This window comes from Convolutriloba macropyga, unplaced genomic scaffold (assembly GCF_964194025.1).
Source record: "Convolutriloba macropyga unplaced genomic scaffold, txConMacr16.3 SCAFFOLD_1137, whole genome shotgun sequence".
NCBI classification, from domain to species: Eukaryota; Metazoa; Xenacoelomorpha; order Acoela; family Convolutidae; genus Convolutriloba; species Convolutriloba macropyga.
In genome coordinates this window covers 45,614-64,107 of record NW_027450906.1, presented here as the reverse complement: position 1 = coordinate 64,107, position 18,494 = coordinate 45,614, and the positions used below count along the sequence as shown (strand labels likewise).

The window sequence follows — 18,494 nt, the reverse complement described above, 5'->3', positions numbered from 1 at the left end:
GTTAACGGAAATCTTCTGTCTGCCTAAATACGTTGAAGTGAAAACTAAAAAAACATACCTAATCTAAATCGAATACATTTTTAACCAATTGAGCAACGTATTGTAGAAAGCATGTTTAAAACAGTTAGTGATTTTTTGTAGCAGCGAAGAAACTCTGTTTTGTCTGGTATTCCAGTCAGAAAAGGGCTTTCGAAAAAGTTTTTGCTCCTGACACAAAACCAAAGGTAATTACATTTTTCATTTCACCATAATTATACTTTCAATTTTCAACAACATTCCGCAAATATCTGATTTAGCAGGCTTGAATCTTTTGGAAAACCCAATTGTTTAAATTTTTTAAAGACAAGAGTAATTGAATGCCTAAGCGCCCAAAAATAGTGAAAGATCTTTATTAATTTAATTGAGGAATTTCACGTTTCATAAACGGTATTAGCACAAAACTTTAACTTTTTCTATTTATTAATAGCCGCGTCCTCAATTCCAGGCGGCTATTATAGCGCTCCTAATTTTTTTTACAATTCAAAGAATTTGAATTTTATTGGTGCGCTGTGTTTTTTTAAGATGTGTTCAAAAATTTTTTAATGACTTTGATCTTTCAAAACGGGATAAACAGGTAAAGACCAGCGGGCATTAAGTTTCATTAGAGGCCCAAAGTGGGCTTTAATAGCCCCGTAAGTGCTAAATGCTAATAATGGTGCAGCTGCTGGGATGGCCTTAATTTAAGGTTAAAAGGTCATTTTTAGGAGTTTTTCGGCTCAAAATGGTGCAACTTTCCATGTTTTTTGTTATTTTTTGAGTTTTTTTGTTTGATTAACCATAGGTTGAAGTTTTTAAAAGTTGATGAAGGCCTTTTGCGAGACGAAATTGCTCGTTATGACAATTTTGTGAGCTATATGTTGTGGTACTACGAACACAAACACACAAAATGATAATAATTCTATGCATTTTTTTCAGTTTTTGTAAAATTTTTTGTCATTTTGAGTTTTTTAGCCCTAGTCGAAAAACTTCCTCTAGGATTTGATGAAGGCTATGAAGATAGAATACTGCAAGTTTCTAGTGGTAACGGAATGGTTTTCAAGTTTTTGCCATCAAGAATTTTAGCATTTTTTGACAAAATTTACAAATTTTTTCATATATCTTGACATATTTATTGTCAGTATTCAAGTTGTTTGAGTCCCAGGCGCCAGAAAACCCCATTAGGGGTTGGATAATAAGTTACTGAAAATTTTTTAGTTGCCATGGATTAGGTTTCAACTTTTGAATATCACAAATTTTAGCAATTTTTTTTTAACAAATTCGCTTTTTTTCAGGTTTTTGAAAATTTTTATCAATTTTTCATTCTTTTTCTAGTTTCAAAGACCAGGCAATCTCCTTTGAGGTTGGTTAATAGGGCACTGGATAGTTTCTATTAACAATGGAAAGCTTTTTAACTTTTTAATGTCTCGACTTATAAAATTTTTTTGATAAATTTTTCAGTTTTTTTAAGGTTTCCTAAAGGTTTTGTCGGTTTTTGATATTCGTCTATTCCCATGTGCAAAAAAGATTGTTTCATGTTCTGGTAAAAAATTACTGCATGGTTTTTAGTCTCAATGGATTTGTTTTAAACAATTTAACTTTTCGACTTTTAGAAGTTTTTTGATAGAGTTTGCAATTTTTTTCAAGTTTTTTTAAAACATTTGTATTTTATTTTTTTTGCCTCAGTAGCCAAGTAAACTCATCCAGGGTCTGACAGTTGTTTATCAAATAGTTGCTAGGGTTGAATGGCTTTCAACATTTTAATAGAACAAATTTCTATTTTTTGAAGTTTGAAATTTTTTCTAAAAATTATTGCCTATCGATCTATGAGCCAATGAGTTTTTAAAGCTTGGAATTGGGTTACTGGATAGCCTCTGGAGACACAGCAATGAGTCTGAAGATATTAATATTACAATTTTCAGCAATATTTTTTTAATAATTTGCAATTGATTTCTTTTTTTCTTAATTTTTTTGGTCATTTTCGAGTTAAGCGATATTCAAGGGCCAATGAATATTTTTCAGGTCTTGCAGATATAATACTGGACCGATTTCAGAAACAAATATTGTTTTTGAACAAATTTTTGAAATAGGTGTTTTTAAATGAAAAAATTTTTGCCCTATGTTTAAAAGCTTCAAGAGTTTTAACAATGAGTATATTTTTGTTTGTTTTTGATTCTTTTAGTTGCTCAATTTTTTTTAATGATTTTTGTGTACTGGCTGGCATTGTTCAATTGATCTGCTGGTCAGGTAGATTACGTCTAAGTTTTTCATTCAATCCTTTGAATTGTATTTCATGACTTCTCCTGCTATGTTTCTTTACTTCGTCTAACAGATATTTGTTTTGTCTTACCCTGACTTCTTGTAATTGACTTTTTCAATGAATTACCTCTCGCAAAAAGTGACTTCTGAACTCACTTATGGAACTATAAATTTTATGAACATTTACTGGTAAAATGTCAATAGTGTGCATCTAAGTAGTGCCAAACATATATGCCCAAATTCTTGATTATTAGAGTCTTGGGTTTTTGATTTTGAATATTAATTTTGGGATCTTCTCCGTTTGTGCCCCCAGTACGTTATGCGCCCCCCCCCGTTACAAAGCACATGCCATTACATATTAAGTAATTATTTAAAAAATATTGCACGTGCATCTGAGGGGTGCAAATTATATGCGCCCACTAAGCTGAGGGTGCACCAACGGAAGATATCCTAATTTTGAAAAGCCCTATTAGGGTTTTCTCCTTATAGAGCTTACGTGTCTCACAAAAAAGACAGTCCAAAGCTAACGCAAAAAGTCTAGTGGTCTATTAAAGGACTGGTGGCCGATCTGTCTATCTAATCTCTTTAGTTGTTTCAATTCATGGAAAGCCCCAAGCGTCAATCGCGGCTTTTTTCCGTTAATATGTCGGCTATGTTTTATTTTTGTTTGTTGTGTCATCTCGGAGCGTTTATTCTGGCTTCTCGCGCTGCTTAACAATATACCGAGAGAAATTGCGAAAAGCTGCTTTCATAGGAACTGATTAATGACTTAAACGGATAGAGGAAAACTTTGATTTGAGAAAAAATTTATGCATTTATTCCTTAGTAGAGAAAGATTCGAAATTTTGCCAAAATTAAAAAAAAATCTGCCTAGATTTTTGCAAAAACAATTTAACATTTGAATCAGTTTACAAGATTCTGTCAAGATTTGAATCTGCTCATCAATAGGGCTGCGATGAAATTGCAAACAGTTTTTAAGCAACTGATAACTTTTTGTAATCTTTTTAAAACAGGGCAGTGATCCTCTGGCAAGTCTGGAGAGTGGCTACTCAAAGTGCAACAACCAGAGTGACCCAGCTAACCCATGGAAAAATCAACAAGCGTAACATTTTAATCTCAAATTAAACCTTAATTTCATTTTTTGACGGAAGATATATATTCAGATGAGAAAAATGAACTTCAAATTCAAAACCTTGCGATCAATCTTGACCCGAGTTGAGGTGGTCGAAATATGATTAAACAATTTTTTGTCTGGGGTTCCCCTCCCAGACGATAAATACACGGTCTGGACCAAACTTTTTGGTCGCACTATTTCAATTCATGATCTGGCATCAATAGTCGCAAAAAAACATAGTTGTCCTGAAACCATGAATGATCGCCAATACCAACTGAACACTTTTCTCAAAGAGGAAAGAGAAAAAAGTGAACGGAATTAGCAAACAAAGTGTACGAAAAGATCTAAATTATCATAATTTTGAAGAAAATAAGCAAAGTTTATATTTTCTGCTCATTTCGTTTCTTCCACGCATTTTGCCTGTGATTGACGCGTTCTCAAATATTTTTACTCTAATTGGATCTATTGCCCCCCCAGTGTTTTTTGCGCCCCCCAGTTACAAATTATATGTTGTTATATAGCACGTTACTATGTAAAATTATACGTGCGCCTGGGGGCGTAAAAGATATAAACCCACAAAGCTGGGGGGGGGGGGGGCAAACAGAATAGATCCCTATTTAGCTACGAGTACATGAAGAGCAACCAGCGTCTAGACGGGGAGAAGGGGTTGCTTTGGGAGGGGTGGAAATCATCCACTCTTGAGACTGGTCAGCCCAGTTTGCCCAACCGAGTAGTGGGTGAGAATGTGATACAAGTGAAGAAGGTGTTCGGAGATGCAGAAGTGACGTATACCCTCAATTCCTTCTGTTGGAACCCAATCTCAAGCGTAAGCAAGCAAGCAGGCCTGGATTTGTTAAATGGCCCAAAAAGTCTAGCGCGGAGAGGTCGGGGGGATGCATATTGACTAAAATTTCAAGCCCGAGCTTTTTAGTAAAAGTCCCGAAAAATTTTTTTTATAGATCCGACAAAATAAAAATGCAATCTTGAGACATCTCTTAAGATTCTGTCTTAAAATTATAACTAAAATCAAAAACCATAAGATCTTCTAAGAAACTTATATGATGTCGTGATCATGGATGATATTATAAAAATTTCAAAATAATTAGAGGTTGTGTTATGTTCTTATGAGGTTGTTGCAGCCATTTTTTAAACCAATCAGTTTGCTGATCAAAAAGATTGGATCTATTCTGTTTTGGCCCCTCCCAGTGTTTTTACGCCCCCCGCCCCCAGTTACAAATTTTATGTTGTTATATAGCACGTTACTATGTAAGAAAATAGCACGTGCTCCTGGGGGCGTAAAAAAAATATAAGCTTACTAAGGTGAGGGTCCAAAACAGAATAGATCCAAAAGATCAACGACTCAAATCTCAAAACAATTGATTGTAATTAAGCAACTGAAGAAACCCGAAGAAAAACTTTGGGATCTTTTCCGTTTGTGCCCCCCCCCCCCCCCCAGCTTAGTGGGCGCATATTATTTGCAACCCCCCATATTTTCACTATGATGATTTACTATGTAATGGCACGTGCTCTGTAACGGGGGGGCGCATAACGTACTTGGGGGGCACAAACGGAAAAGATCCAAACTTTGTCTGTTCACAGGTTCTCCAGACGTACCAATTTGCCCGAAAGGAACCGATCACGTGCAGTTTTCCCCTCATTTCCATCGATTACCGAGGAGTTGATGTGTTTGACCCCCACATCATGAATGGAAAAGACCGCAACTTCGTAAGGGCTTTAAACATTGATTCTAATAAGAAGCAACCCAAGCATTGGTTGACTGTAAAATTACATCCTCCAACCTTCGCATTATGATATATTTACGAGATTCAAGCCGGGGGGGGGGGGTATGACACCCTGTAAAATAGAAATTTTACGCCTTCATAAAAATATGTAACCGGAATTAATTGTAATGGCTAAAAGTAGAATAAGCTCATAAAAACCATCATCAATGCGAAAGCTGAATAAAAAAACATATTTGTTCACGGGGAGGGGTGGGGGGGATGTTGGGAGGCAAGGCAAAAATTTTGACATAATTAAATAATCCATATGTATTACCTACGAAAATCTGATACAATATAACGATATAATTTAATAACTTTTGACTTTTGAAGTAACGAATTCAAAGTTCATCCGAGAGGTCGCCCGTTGGAATCCCTCCCCAAAAAGAATTTTGTGCACAATAAACACCGTGTGCGTTGCCAGTTGTGCGAGCGAGAGCAATTCGTCCGACGTTAGACGGTTCTATGGTACTAAATTCTGACACAATATAATGTGTTCAGCTGAGTGGAAACGTGGTAGTCAACTGCGAAGACACTTTGCAAAATGTCAAATGGTGGACATGTCAGGCTTTCAATGAATTGACAGGAAAAGCTTCTGGACAGGAATTTATTCCACAGTTTCCAGGCAATGACTCAGTCCAGCTGATGATACCCCCAAAGAGTCTGAAGTACGGGGTGTACAAATGCACACTGTATGTTAAGATGCTGGTGGAATACCTCAGCCCCGTGTATCAAAATTACGCATTCACTTACTTCAAACTTGGTTAGTTACCCGTATTGAAGAAGTGAATTGAATAATCGAATTTATCTGCTTTACAATAATTTTTATAGTTGGTTAAAGCGAGAATAAATTTGCGTTTCTGTCAAATAAAATCAATGGAAAAATGATTAAATTCAATTCTAATTGATAAAAAAATAAATTTGAATAAAACGAAATATAAAACTTGTATAATCGATTTTATTGTTCCGACCCCACTTGTGGGGGGGAGGAACTATATACTCAAATGGGTTTTTTTTTGTTCCGTGAATTTTGGCCGATCGATATATTCATCGTAGAGAAGAGTGAGTGGTATCATTGAAAAGCTCGTCTCGCGTATAAATCGGAATTAAAAAGATTTTTTCGAATTTCGTGTTTTTTGAGGAATTATCGAGGTTTAAAGTTTTGCGTGAACACGTTAAGTTTGGCATGATTTTGTTCACTTTTTGTTCAAATTAAGCTATTTTCTATGAAAAAAATATCAATTCAAAATTACATTTTCTGCTATAAATGGAACATTCTTGTGATTCTAACAGACGAAAGGCCATAAAAGGGGTAGTTTTCGTCTCATAGTGATGTTTACTATAGAAAATCCTCGATTTTCATTTGAGAGCTGGATTTTTTAAAAACCTTTTCATGTTTTTTTTATTATTTTTTTTTTCAAGTCACTTGGAGACTAGTCACATTTATTATCCAGGTTGTGTTCCTGACAATCCTCATTTACCGTCAAGTAATGCCCAATAAACAAATAATTAGTTTTTAAGGAATCGGGCAATTTTTATGGCTCCGATTCTGAGTTTTATTAATTTTTTTTTAATTTTGATTCTTTTTTTTGAGATTTTAATGAGATTTTGTAGCCCTATGACATAGATTCGTTGACTAGAATTGCAATACGCTTCCGAAAAAGCATTAAGCGAACCTATTTAGTAATTTGAGGGGACAGCTAATGGCTGTTAAGACTTGAAAAAAAATTTTCGAAAGATTTGAAAGTTTACTAATTTTTCGGGGTCCTATGGCATAGACTCGATGACTAGAAAAACAATAGGCTTCTTAAGGAACAGTAAACGAACTACGTAGTAACTTGAGAGGACAGCTAATGACTAATAAGACTTTAAAAATAGTTTTTCGGAGGAAAACTTTTTAATGAAATTTCGATTTACTTTTTGAATTTTTTTATAAATTTTCGGAGTCCTTTCGCATTATTAGGGTTCAAAATAAGCCACAATGTAACATATTAAAACCCTGAAGGATATAGATTATCGTTTTAACGGCCTCGACACTTTCTTGAAGAAAGTAATTGAAAATTTTAATTTTGTCTTTAACTGTCATTTTTACTTTGTCATTTCGGTCGTATGAAATTTCTCTTATAGTGATAGGTTTTTTGGTTTTCATGGAAGAATAGTTGAGCCGATATTCTGATTTTATCGGATAGCTGATGGCTTTCCTGACTTTGAAAAGAATCGTTTTCCAAAACTAGAAAAAATTTAACTTCGCAATTTTCTTTTTATTTTTCTTTTTGTTACCTAATCTCGTTAGTTAGTTACAGCTCAAATATGACATTGTGGATGTCAGGGGAAGGTGTCAAATAGAATTAGTGTCCTCAAATTTTTTATAAAAAAGAATTCGTTATGACCTTACTGGCTTCGACACCGGTTTTTCACAAAAAAAAAATAAATTAATTTGATTTTTGTCATTTTTGACGTTCTTTTTGTAGACGTTAGACATATTCTGGATAACTGCAGGTCTCAAGAGGTTCCTATGGATGAATAAACGGCCCTATTTGAACATATCATTATGTAATTAAAGTCTTTTTTGACTTCTGATGTAATTTTATTTCGAAAAAAATTAAGAGTATTACATACTTTTGCCCTTCTTTCTTTTTTGTCTACTTGTTACCTAGTCTCACTAATGAATGACCACATACTACATTTTTGGTGTTTGAGGAAAGCGCAATCAAATATATTTTCAGGGCCAAAATATGGCTTGAAGGTTTTGACAGCGTTTTCTGGCAAGTTTCAATTAATTTTTAGTTTGTTGTTTTTTTGTTCTTTTTAGCCGCTTAAAAAATGAATAAGGTCAGGTCCCGATGCCCTTCTATAGAAGCATTGGTTATTGCACGCCTTTAGGATATTTTACTTGATTTTTAACGGTTTTCATTACTTTAAAGTTAATAATTTAAAAAAAGAAAGCGAATTTTTTAACTTTACTGTTTTTGTTCTTTTTTGTCTAATTGTTACCAAACCTTTTTATGGACTGGTCCCATATCTTTTTTGGTGATTTTTAAGTTATTTTGTTGAGTCTTAGTTTTATCTTACGGTGTGTTGAATTTGTTATTAAGCTTGGTTTTTTAAAACGGACGTAAAATTTTTGATGTAATTAATGTTTGTTGTTGCTGTTGTTGTTTGATTTTGCTCTTCGTCTTGACTCGCTTTCTTAATATTGGCATATCACAGCAATCTAATGCATCAATTTTTACCCCACTGATTTGTTTGCTTTGGAGGCTATCTTATCGTTCATACATAATTTTTTTGAAAAATACTTGGGTTTTTTTTAGTTTTTTGGGATTCCAAAAGATAATTTTTGGGTTTTTCTATCTGTTCCTCATTTGGTAGAAAATTATGCAAAAAATTATGGAAGGGTGGGGTCGGAACCTTATGTGCCATCGCACATTACCTAGCCGCCTTGTTTTACTTGAAATATAAATATAATTCCTTAAAAATTGAATACTGTAATGCGTTGTTCACGGTTTAATTCTGTGACAGATCATTCTCTCGGAGTTTAATTTTATCACGTCGCTCCAAATCAGCTTAGTTCAACTGTGATCGAAATCAGCCCACTTCACACCAGGTCCCAGCCAAAAATCGCCCACTTCACACCAGGTTCAAGCCAAAAATCTCCCACTTCACACAAGGTTCAACCAAAAACCGCCCACTTGACACCAGGTTCAAGCCAAAAATCGCCCATTTCACACCAGGTCCCAACCAAAAACCGCCCACTTCACACCAGGTTCAAGCCAAAATCCGCCCACTTCACACCAGGTTTAAGCCAAAAACCGCCCACTTCAAACCAGGTCCCAGCCAAAAACCGCACACTTCACACCAGGTTCAAGCCGGAAACAGGCCACTTCACACCAGGTCCCAGTCAAAAACCGCCCACTTCACACCAGGTTCAAGCCAAAATCCGCCCACTTCACACAGGGTTCAAGCCAAAAACCGCCCACTTCACACCAGGTCCCAGCCAGAAACCGCCCACTTCACATCAGGTCCCAGTCGGAAGCAGGCCACTTCACAACAGGTTCAAGCCAAAAACCGCCCACTTTACAACAGGTTCAAGCCAAAAATCGCCCACTTCACACCAGGTTCAAGCCAAAAATCTCCCACTTCATACCAAGTTCAAGTCGAAAACCGCCCACTTGACACCAGGTTCAAGCCAAAAATCGCCCATTTCTCACCAGGTTTAAGCCAAAAAAGGCCACTTTACACCAGGTCCCAGCCAAAAACCGCCCACTTCACACCAGGTTCAAGCCAAAAACCGCCCACTTCACATCAGGTCCCAGCCAAAAACCACCCACTTCAAACCAGGTTCAACCCGGAAACAGACCACTTCACACCAGATCCAAGACAAGAACAGCCCACTTCACACCGAGTCCAAGTCGAAAACAGCCCACTCCACAGAAGCTGCGGGCCAAAAACTGTCCAGTAGATGCGGAGCGATAAACAACTCGCTCACAGAAAGTCAACACCCAAGTCGTTACAAACTGCTTCTAACAAAAAACACATTGTTCAATTTGGAAAGATGTTCTTTCCTTGTTAAATCCCATTAAAACAACAATACGTCTAAAGACATCAGATAACAGTTATATCTAAGATAAAATAAACAAAATTCTTTCTGCAAAACGCACGAAAAAATTTGAAATTATCGACGGTTCTATAACAAAACTGGCTACAGTGTAAGATTTCTGTGCGTGTTGTGATTTTTTTTTTGAGTTTGAGAAATGCTGTACTTTCGAACAAAATCGTGTAACTGGGTGCAAAAATGGTTGAGCTGCCAAAAGATTTTCTGGCCATGAAGTTTTTTCGTGCATCCACGAAGCTAAAGATTAATTTCAAAAAATGATTGTAATTTTTTTTTACCTGGCGAAAAAAGATCGGCAATACTTCTGATCTAATTTTTAGTAATCAAATATTTCAACTGTTTACTCAATAAAACTCGGGAACTTTCTTCAATAATGTGCATACAAGTGTTATTTATTCTAATGGAACGTGTTGATATTTGTTCCTGGCCAAATTTTCTTCAATATCAAATATAATGTGTTCCGATTTCTGGGATAATAATACCGTAACTTTAAATTGTTCGAGCGGATCGAGTGTAAAGTCGGTTGAAATCGGCTTTCAGCGCTCGTAAGGAACAATGTGTTTTGTTAACGGAGTGTGAAGTTTAATAAACTTGGTTGTTAAAACTCTTGAACAAAAGTGTTTTCGGCTAAACGGATTGTAAAGTTCATTGAAATCGGCTGTTAATACTCGTGAGCAACAATGTTTTTGGCTAATTGGAGTCTAAAGTTTAATAAACTCGGCTATTAATACTCGTGAGGAGCAATGTTTTTGGCTGATCGAACTGTAAAGTGTGCTATAATTAGCTGATAAGACTCGTGAGCAACAACGTTTTCGGCTATTCAGTTTGTGAATTTCGTTGGATAATTACCAAAGAGACACTTTTTTATTATAAAAGAGTTTTGTATTTTTCAGATTTTGGTGGTATTGTTTAGATTTTGGTGGTAAAAGAAGAACCAATAGCAAATAGTCTGTCTCAAGTGTCTCAATCCGCTCTGCAAGGTTTATAATCAATTAGAACTGAAAATAATGGATTTTCAGCAATATGAAAAGATGTGACTAATTCCGCAGATGGAGAAGATTTTTAATCAATTAAATGCCTAATATGTTCATTAAATACCTAAAATGGAATGCAAAATCTAAGGAAAATCGTCTATATTTGAATATTTTTTTGAACAGTTAGGTACGGGTATGCTCAAAGTCGAGCAATTTGAAAGTTTCCTGTGAGATGCAGAGCACTGAAATTTTGGATATTTTCCGGTTGTGTCCCGAACCCCAGATTATTGGGTCATGTTATTGGAACCCCAGAGCAGCACGTGCAATATTTTTACATAAAAATTTGGGTCTTTCCCATTTTAGCCCACCCGCCATGAAATTATACCCCCATTATGGTATAATTACCATGATTGGGGGGGGGGGGGGTGCTATAGGTTATCTGACCACTAAGCTGGGGGGCTATGATTGGAAAGACTCAAAAATTTACTATGTAGTGGCACGTGCTCTATAATTGGGGGTGCAAAACGTACTGGGTGAAGGGGGGCACAAACGGAAAGGATCCGAAATTCTGCATAATTTTGCAGCTAACTGCAAACGGATCTTCACACACCAAAGAGGTCATTTCTTACAGAGCTCGGCCGGCTCAACCTTGGAGCATCATTTCAAATTCCTAGACACTTGACAAACTAGAACCAAAAAATATTCAAATTATTAAAAACTTGGGATCTATTCTGTTTCGGCCCCCCACCAGCTTAGTGAGCATAAATTTTTTATGACCCCCAGGCGCACGTGCTATTTTCTTACATAATAACGTGCTATATAATGACACATAATTTGTAACTGGGGGTCATAAAAACACTGGGGGGGGGGGCGAAACAGAATAGATCCAAAACTTGATCTTGTTTTGAACTGAATTTGTCTCTTTTTTTTCCTAGTGCCATACAAACTTCTTGGTCAGATGTACTTCTCGCTTACAAATGTGGATATTGGAATGAACCAGGAGTTGATATTGAACCCTGGAAAGTACTCTCTGGACTTCGACTTGGACACGGGAGTGAGCTCTTTCTTGAAATTATAGCGATAATTTTTGAGCAATACTGTCGTAATTTTAGGAATTATAGTTAGATGTTCCGTTGACCCCTAACAACCCATGTCCATTGTCATGTTTCTCTCCAAAACCTACAAGGAAATGTGCCAAAGGAACGTAAAATAAAATATTGATGAATTGAACGAATAAAATTTTATCAATTCAAGGGAGGGCTAAATTAATGAACTTAATGTTAAGACTTTCATGCGGGTTTTTCTACCCATTCCCCACATTTCGTACATTTTTTTTACCTTTCCCCGCCAAAAATGTTCTCTGTGTTAATGTGCAACAAACACCAAGATTGCACATGCTAGGCACTCGTTAAGTTGGGGGGGGGGCTCGGGCAAACGCAAAAGATCCCTTCATGCATTAAACAAGACTGCAAACATGTGAATTCTCGGTCCTGTACAGGTGTTCGCCGACTTTGAATGGTTCGCTCGATGCGGTTCTGAAGAATACCCCACGGACAGTTCAGGTGAGTTGAAACGGACCCACCTCCCTTTGAGGGACCCAGATTCAAATCCATTGGGTGGTTTGGAGGGAAATGGTCCTGGTCGGATCAGTGACGAAAAAGTGGAAGGAGGAGAGATGCGATTGATTCCAGGCAACTTTGATGGGATACGAGCTGGTGAGATGGTTTTCTTGGAACTATGTGTTCCCCTCTATAATTGATAATTATATATGGTGACGTCTCAACAATTAGACGTACTAAAATGTACCAAGTATGAATTCTACGACCCAACTCAGGTATGGGCCAGACGGACTTGGGTCATGGACAGGGAATCGGTCCGGTGCGACCCTCTACAATATTCTGGACGGAGTCTGGGTGGCTCCATCCTGGATCATAACTTTTTTCGATCTCTTCGGTCTGGCCCATGACTCATTTTGGTCTGCTCGGTCAGGTCCATACCTATTTTTAACTTCTTTGGAGAGGTTATTTTAAAAAAGTTAGCTCTGATCAGCGTCCAAACAAACTATTTGGAATGATCAAAGCCCAGCAGTCCAGCTCACTGCTGCCGTAGCCAATCTTCTGCACAAAACATTTTTGAGCCCTGAATGGAAAATTTTTGTAAGATGCAGCCGATCTTTAGCCATTAGCAACGTAAAGATATACGATTAAGTATACACTGAATTTCGATTGTTAAATACTCCTTGTTTCTTCGATTTGAAGTTTTCGGCTAAAAACAGAGTAATTTGAAAAAAAATAATGTAAGTTGATTTTTGGGTTTAAGTCTGGCCAAGGGTAACCAAAGTCTGTTCAATCTGGACAAGGGTCTGCTCGTTCTGGCCCAGGGTCTGGCTTGTGTCTGTTTGGTCTGGCCTTGGGAATGTTCAACCTGGCACAGCGTTGTCAAAGTCTGTTTGGTCCACGCCCGATTTTTGTCTGGCCCGTGTCTGATTCTGGCGCACGCATGATACGTCTGCCATTTTCAGAGAACGCCGGCAGAGCTGAACAGACCCTGAGCAGAAATAAATAAATAAATTTTAAAGCTAAATATTTTTTGTGTTGCGAAGGTCTATCCTATCCGTGGTCGCAACCTCCCCCCCCCTCCCCCCGAAAGTAATAAATAAATTTTAAAGCCAAATAATTTCTGTGTTACGAAGGTCTATCCTATCCGTGGTCGCAACCTCCCCCCCCCCCCCCCCCTCCCCCCGAAAGTAATAAATAAATTTTAAAGCTAAATATTTTTGTGTTACGAAGTTCTATCCTATCCGTGGTCGCAACCTCCCCCCCCCCCTCCCCCCGAAAGTAATAAATAAATTTTAAAGCCAAATAATTTCTGTGTTACGAAGATCTATCCCATCCGTGGTCGCAACCTCCCCCTCCCCCCCCCCCCCCGAAAGTAATAAATAAATTTTAAAGCTAAATATTTTTGTGTTACGAAGGTCTATCCTATCCGTGGTCGCAACCTCCCCCCCCCTCCCCCCGAAAGTAATAAATAAATTTTAAAGCTAAATATTTTCTGTGTTACGAAGGTCTATCCTATCCGTGGTCGCAACCTCCCCCCCCCCCCCTCCCCCCAAAAGTAATAAATAAATTTTAAAGCTAAATATTTTTGTGTTACGAAGTTCTATTCTATCCGTTGTCGCAACCTCCCCCTCCCCCCTCCCCCCGAAAGTTATAAATAAATTTTAAAGCTAAATATTTTCTGTGTTACGAAGGTCTATCCTATCCGTGGTCGCAACCTCCCCCCCCCCCTCTCCCCGAAAGTAATAAATAAATTTTAAAGCTAAATATTTTTGTGTTACGAAGTTCTATCCTATCCGTGGTCGCAACCTCCCCCTCCCCCCTCCCCCCGAAAGTTATAAATAAATTTTAAAGCTAAATATTTTCTGTGTTACGAAGGTCTATCCTATCCGTGGTCGCAACCTCCCCCCCCCCTCCCCCCGAAAGTAATAAATAAATTTTAAAGCTAAATATTTTTGTGTTACGAAGTTCTATCCTATCCGTGGTTGCAACCTCCCCCTCCCCCCTCCCCCCGAAAGCTATAAATAAATTTTAAAGCCAAATATTTTCTGTGTTACGAAGGTCTATCCTATCTGTGGTGGCACAACCCCCCACCCCCGTAAATTACCGCAATTCATATCAACAAGGATGATAGATTTTAATTTAATTTAATTTAATTTGATTACACTTATGTACTGAAATAAATAACCACACTCCAGGCAGTATTATAAAAATTGTCAAACTCTCTGTTACTTGTTATGACTGTTATGGTTAATAAAGTGTTCTTTTTTTTAAAAAAAATGTAAATTTTGAACAGGTATGACTTGTGAGATTATGGCTACATTCAGGAAGACTTTGGACCCTTACAACAGAACAGGACGAGCTATCATAACGATCAATTTCTTTGAAACTCAAGTGCCAATGTTCAAAATCATGTACGTGAAATATCAGCTCATATATTATCGAAGAAAAAAAACATAAAAAAGCAACAGATATTCAAAAATGTTCTTCAATTTTTATATTCTTAACATAGCCACAATGAAATTTGATAAGATACCATTCAATGAAATTTGATAGGATACCATTTATTCTTTTTTGGATCCAATTTTCGTAAATTGGAGCTATAGAACTTTGCCGTTCTTTAAATTATTAGAGTTTTTTGATTCTTTTTCAAAGGGTGCCTGCAATATGGCTGCATACCCCGGTACATTACTGATACTGTTTTATCCTCTGCATTTTTTTGCAATTTTTTCCCTTGAATTCATTTTTTTCGGCAGGATTATCCGCAAAAAAAGCTATCCATGCTGAATGCATTTCTTAAATTTCTTGAAAAATCTTGCTTCTTATTAATATTAATTTGACGTAGAACTGGAAATGGAACGCAAGCAGAACCAGACATCACCCCAGATCAGAGATCAGCCCAAAAGATAAACCCTATTGGAACCTTCCGTGCACTGAGTGACTGTATCGGCACTACAAATTGCGAAGAAGTAACCTTCGAGTGGACTTTTCGGTGTCTCAGAAATGACGTCACTCCTCCGATTGACTTTGCTGATGTTGTGAATTATGATTACATCACGCTCACCAATAACGAAACGCTGCAGCCGAACACGAAATTGCGCGTGGACAATAAATTGCGTAAGTTAAATTTTTATATTAATTAAAAATTAAATTTTATAAATTTTATTGCAACAAATTTTGGTGAAAATTTGATAAATTGTTGCCACACCCAACCAAACAGCCGTGTATGGAAAATCAATTCCTTAAGTAATGAAACTTCACCTCAAAAAGAAAACAAAGCAAATTACGAAAAAAAATCGTAAAGACAATTGCGCGCTTAATAAAAAAGTAACACTTAGTTGCCAGAATGCGTAATTTTTCTTTAGAATCATAATAACTTACATCACGGACCACTGGGGGGTGATATGTGGGGTTATACCAACAGGGGTGACAAAAAGTAAACCCTTTACTTCAACCATGTATCAAGTTCTTCACTTGCCTCTCAGTATTTTCAGTTCAAACATTTCACCCACGGTCTTTATTGTCCTTTCAGAAAAATTTTGCGGCTAGAAATTTTATACTCAATAAGGGCTTGCATTTTTTATAGCTTTCTAAATCATGAGGTCTGTCCACTGGACCACTTCCAGTCAGAAAATGGTGGGGGGCAGCTAATTGATCTGTTTTAGAAAACATTGGAGTTCCGACTGCTCTGTTGTATGAACAAACACGTGCAGGCGTCACCGACTGCTATTTGGGACTTACTGTGTGTATGGCAGATGAAGAAAGTCTAACAAGCGTTTGTGGTAAGAATCATTTAGACCAAAAATTTTCAAAAATATTCCAAATGCCTATCGTTTTATTTTAATTATCTTGCCAGAATTTTTTTGTTAACTTTTCTGTTGGTAACATCCAGTATGTTATTCGAAAAATACTAATTTCAAATTAAAGTTTCTTGCAGCGGCCCTATGTAAGGTCACCATTACACACCTCCCAGTCCAAATCTGTTCAATTTGTTCAGAAGATTTTATGCAAAGGACCAATTAAAGATCTGTAAAGGATAATATGAGAAATCCCGGATCTACTCTGTTTCTCCCCCCCCCCCCCCCCCCCGTCTTTTTACCCCCAGTTACATAATATATGTTGTTATGTAGCACGCTTCTATGTAGAAAATAGCAAATAGCACGTGCTTCTGGAGGGCTTAAAAAATATGAGCCTACTAAACGGGGGGGGGGGAGGGAGGGGGGCAAAACAAAATAGATCCAAAATCCCATTAAGGAATGAAATATTGTAACCGGAAAAGTATATGAACATTATGTTTTCTAGAAGTCTCTGGTTGCTCATTATACATAATTTGGAAGTCTGCCTGGACTGAACGTCAACTCTTAATCAGTACTGATTCAGTGAAATTGCAGTTCTTGAATCAGTGTTGTATGGATCTGATCATGTCACTTTTCAGGCTTGGCACATCTTGAATCAAATAATAAGTTTTGCCGAGTTGGCCAAGACTTGAAAACTTTTACGTCAAGTTTTGAGCTCAGTTTTTAGTGTTGTTTATCTTTCGTTTTGTAACAAAGTAAACAGACTGTCTTTTACAATGACATGCTTTCAAAACTTTCAAAGAGAAAAATAAACAAAAGAAAACGCTTGCACTTCCTCAAAGTTCACTTGATAGAGAATGAAGTTTCTGAGATCACCCAAATATACCTGTCACAAAGCTCCTATTTGATACTGCACTTTTCTTTTGCAGTCAATGTAACACAAAAACTCAAAATTAGTACCCTCATCACTACCTGATTCAATAGAAACTGAGGAAGACTGATGATATATGCAGAACTTAATCTTTTTATTTCATATACATAATCTATGATATGCTTAAAAGTCTTAATAGTATTACACAGACACTACACAAGAAAAAACTAAAGCCAAAAAAACCCTAAACAGTTTTTAAGCGCAATTTCAAACATATTTGTGTAAGAAAAAACACCATCGGCCTTTGGTTCCTGTTTTGTAAAATTCCTGTATTAAAACGTATCTTTTCTCAAATACTCAAAAAATTTGAATTCTGTTTTGTTGACATTTTTCAAAAGCTGCAATGAATTTCATCATCATATATTTGAAATTATCTGAGAAACTCGTGCCAAAATTTTTATCATTCATGCTGAAAATTTTAGAGCCCAATGCAAGTTTCAACAACATTTTCAAAACGAAATTGCACTAATTCTGTAGCTGTGATTAACTACTAGGTTTTTAAAAATCTAGGTAATTTTGTAACCTCGTTAATTCGTTTTCAGATAATTCAAGATGAAATGTTTGACATGTTTGCTCACCAAAATTTAGATAGCCGGCATCTTTTGTCACTATTAAAGCATCAGTGAAATTTAGTTAAAGTGTAAAGTACGTTTCTAATTTCGTTTTTCAAGGTTAATCTTTTCTAAAATTTTATTTTTCTGTGGAATTGAAAAGGAAAATTTGCGTTTTTGCTGTACAATTCAGAATTTCTAAAAACTTATTCGGAAATTGGAAGCAAAACTGATTGATAGAACATTAATTGATGATATTAGTTTAAGTAAACATCTTGATGCCACAGCGTAAAATTTTACGAAGACCAAAAATATGTTTGTTTTATTTTCACATATGTATCACATCACGAAACCATGAACATACAGCTGGCTCTTCTATAAAAGTTTTGTTTGACTAAATTGAAATATGAGGGTTTTTTATCTCTCGTTTGGCGGCAGGAACTCTCTAAACTTTTTTGTTGGTTTCTTTTTAAAAATTCGAAATAGTTGGATATCATATTGGATTTTAAAAGTTATTGAGCTGTAAAATAGTTTTTCATTGTTCATTTTTTTCAGAAACTCAATACTTTTGAGTGTAAAGTAAATTTTATGAAGCACCCATTTTCAAGCTAATGCAGCAAATGCTGCAAATCATTGTGTTTAAAAACAATCTTGAAATTGAAATTGCCCGTCTCAAGGCAATTGGACAATCAGGTAAAGATAAATTGTCCCGGGGGAGAAATAAAGTTTATTATCAATTGTTCCCGGTTCTGTTAATTTTCATCAGTCGAAATTTCACTTATGCTTACCATTTTAGCGTGAAATAATGGAGTGGTACTTGAAATCATAAAAAAATATGAGAACAGAAAAACTCCGTTGCTATCACTAGAATTGAGTGCAATATCTGTTGCTAAGTCAGTCAATATCT

General features: G+C 36.5%; 1 protein-coding gene across 1 annotated transcript in view; it reads left to right on the top strand.

The window, feature by feature from the left end:
• Window positions 1-3,292: 3,292 nt before the first annotated feature.
• The window catches only part of LOC142356257 (uncharacterized), a gene marked incomplete at its 3' end in the record, with an annotated part of 60,574 nt that continues 45,372 nt past the window's right edge, over window positions 3,293-18,494 (top strand). The window contains exons 1-9 of the mRNA XM_075408202.1: window positions 3,293-3,376; window positions 4,010-4,214; window positions 4,988-5,113; window positions 5,668-5,929; window positions 11,688-11,806; window positions 12,251-12,467; window positions 14,605-14,722; window positions 15,154-15,425; window positions 15,974-16,090. Of these exons, the coding sequence (XP_075264317.1) occupies window positions 4,020-4,214; window positions 4,988-5,113; window positions 5,668-5,929; window positions 11,688-11,806; window positions 12,251-12,467; window positions 14,605-14,722; window positions 15,154-15,425; window positions 15,974-16,090 (1,426 nt within the window). The remainder of the gene's footprint in view (window positions 3,377-4,009; window positions 4,215-4,987; window positions 5,114-5,667; window positions 5,930-11,687; window positions 11,807-12,250; window positions 12,468-14,604; window positions 14,723-15,153; window positions 15,426-15,973; window positions 16,091-18,494) is intronic.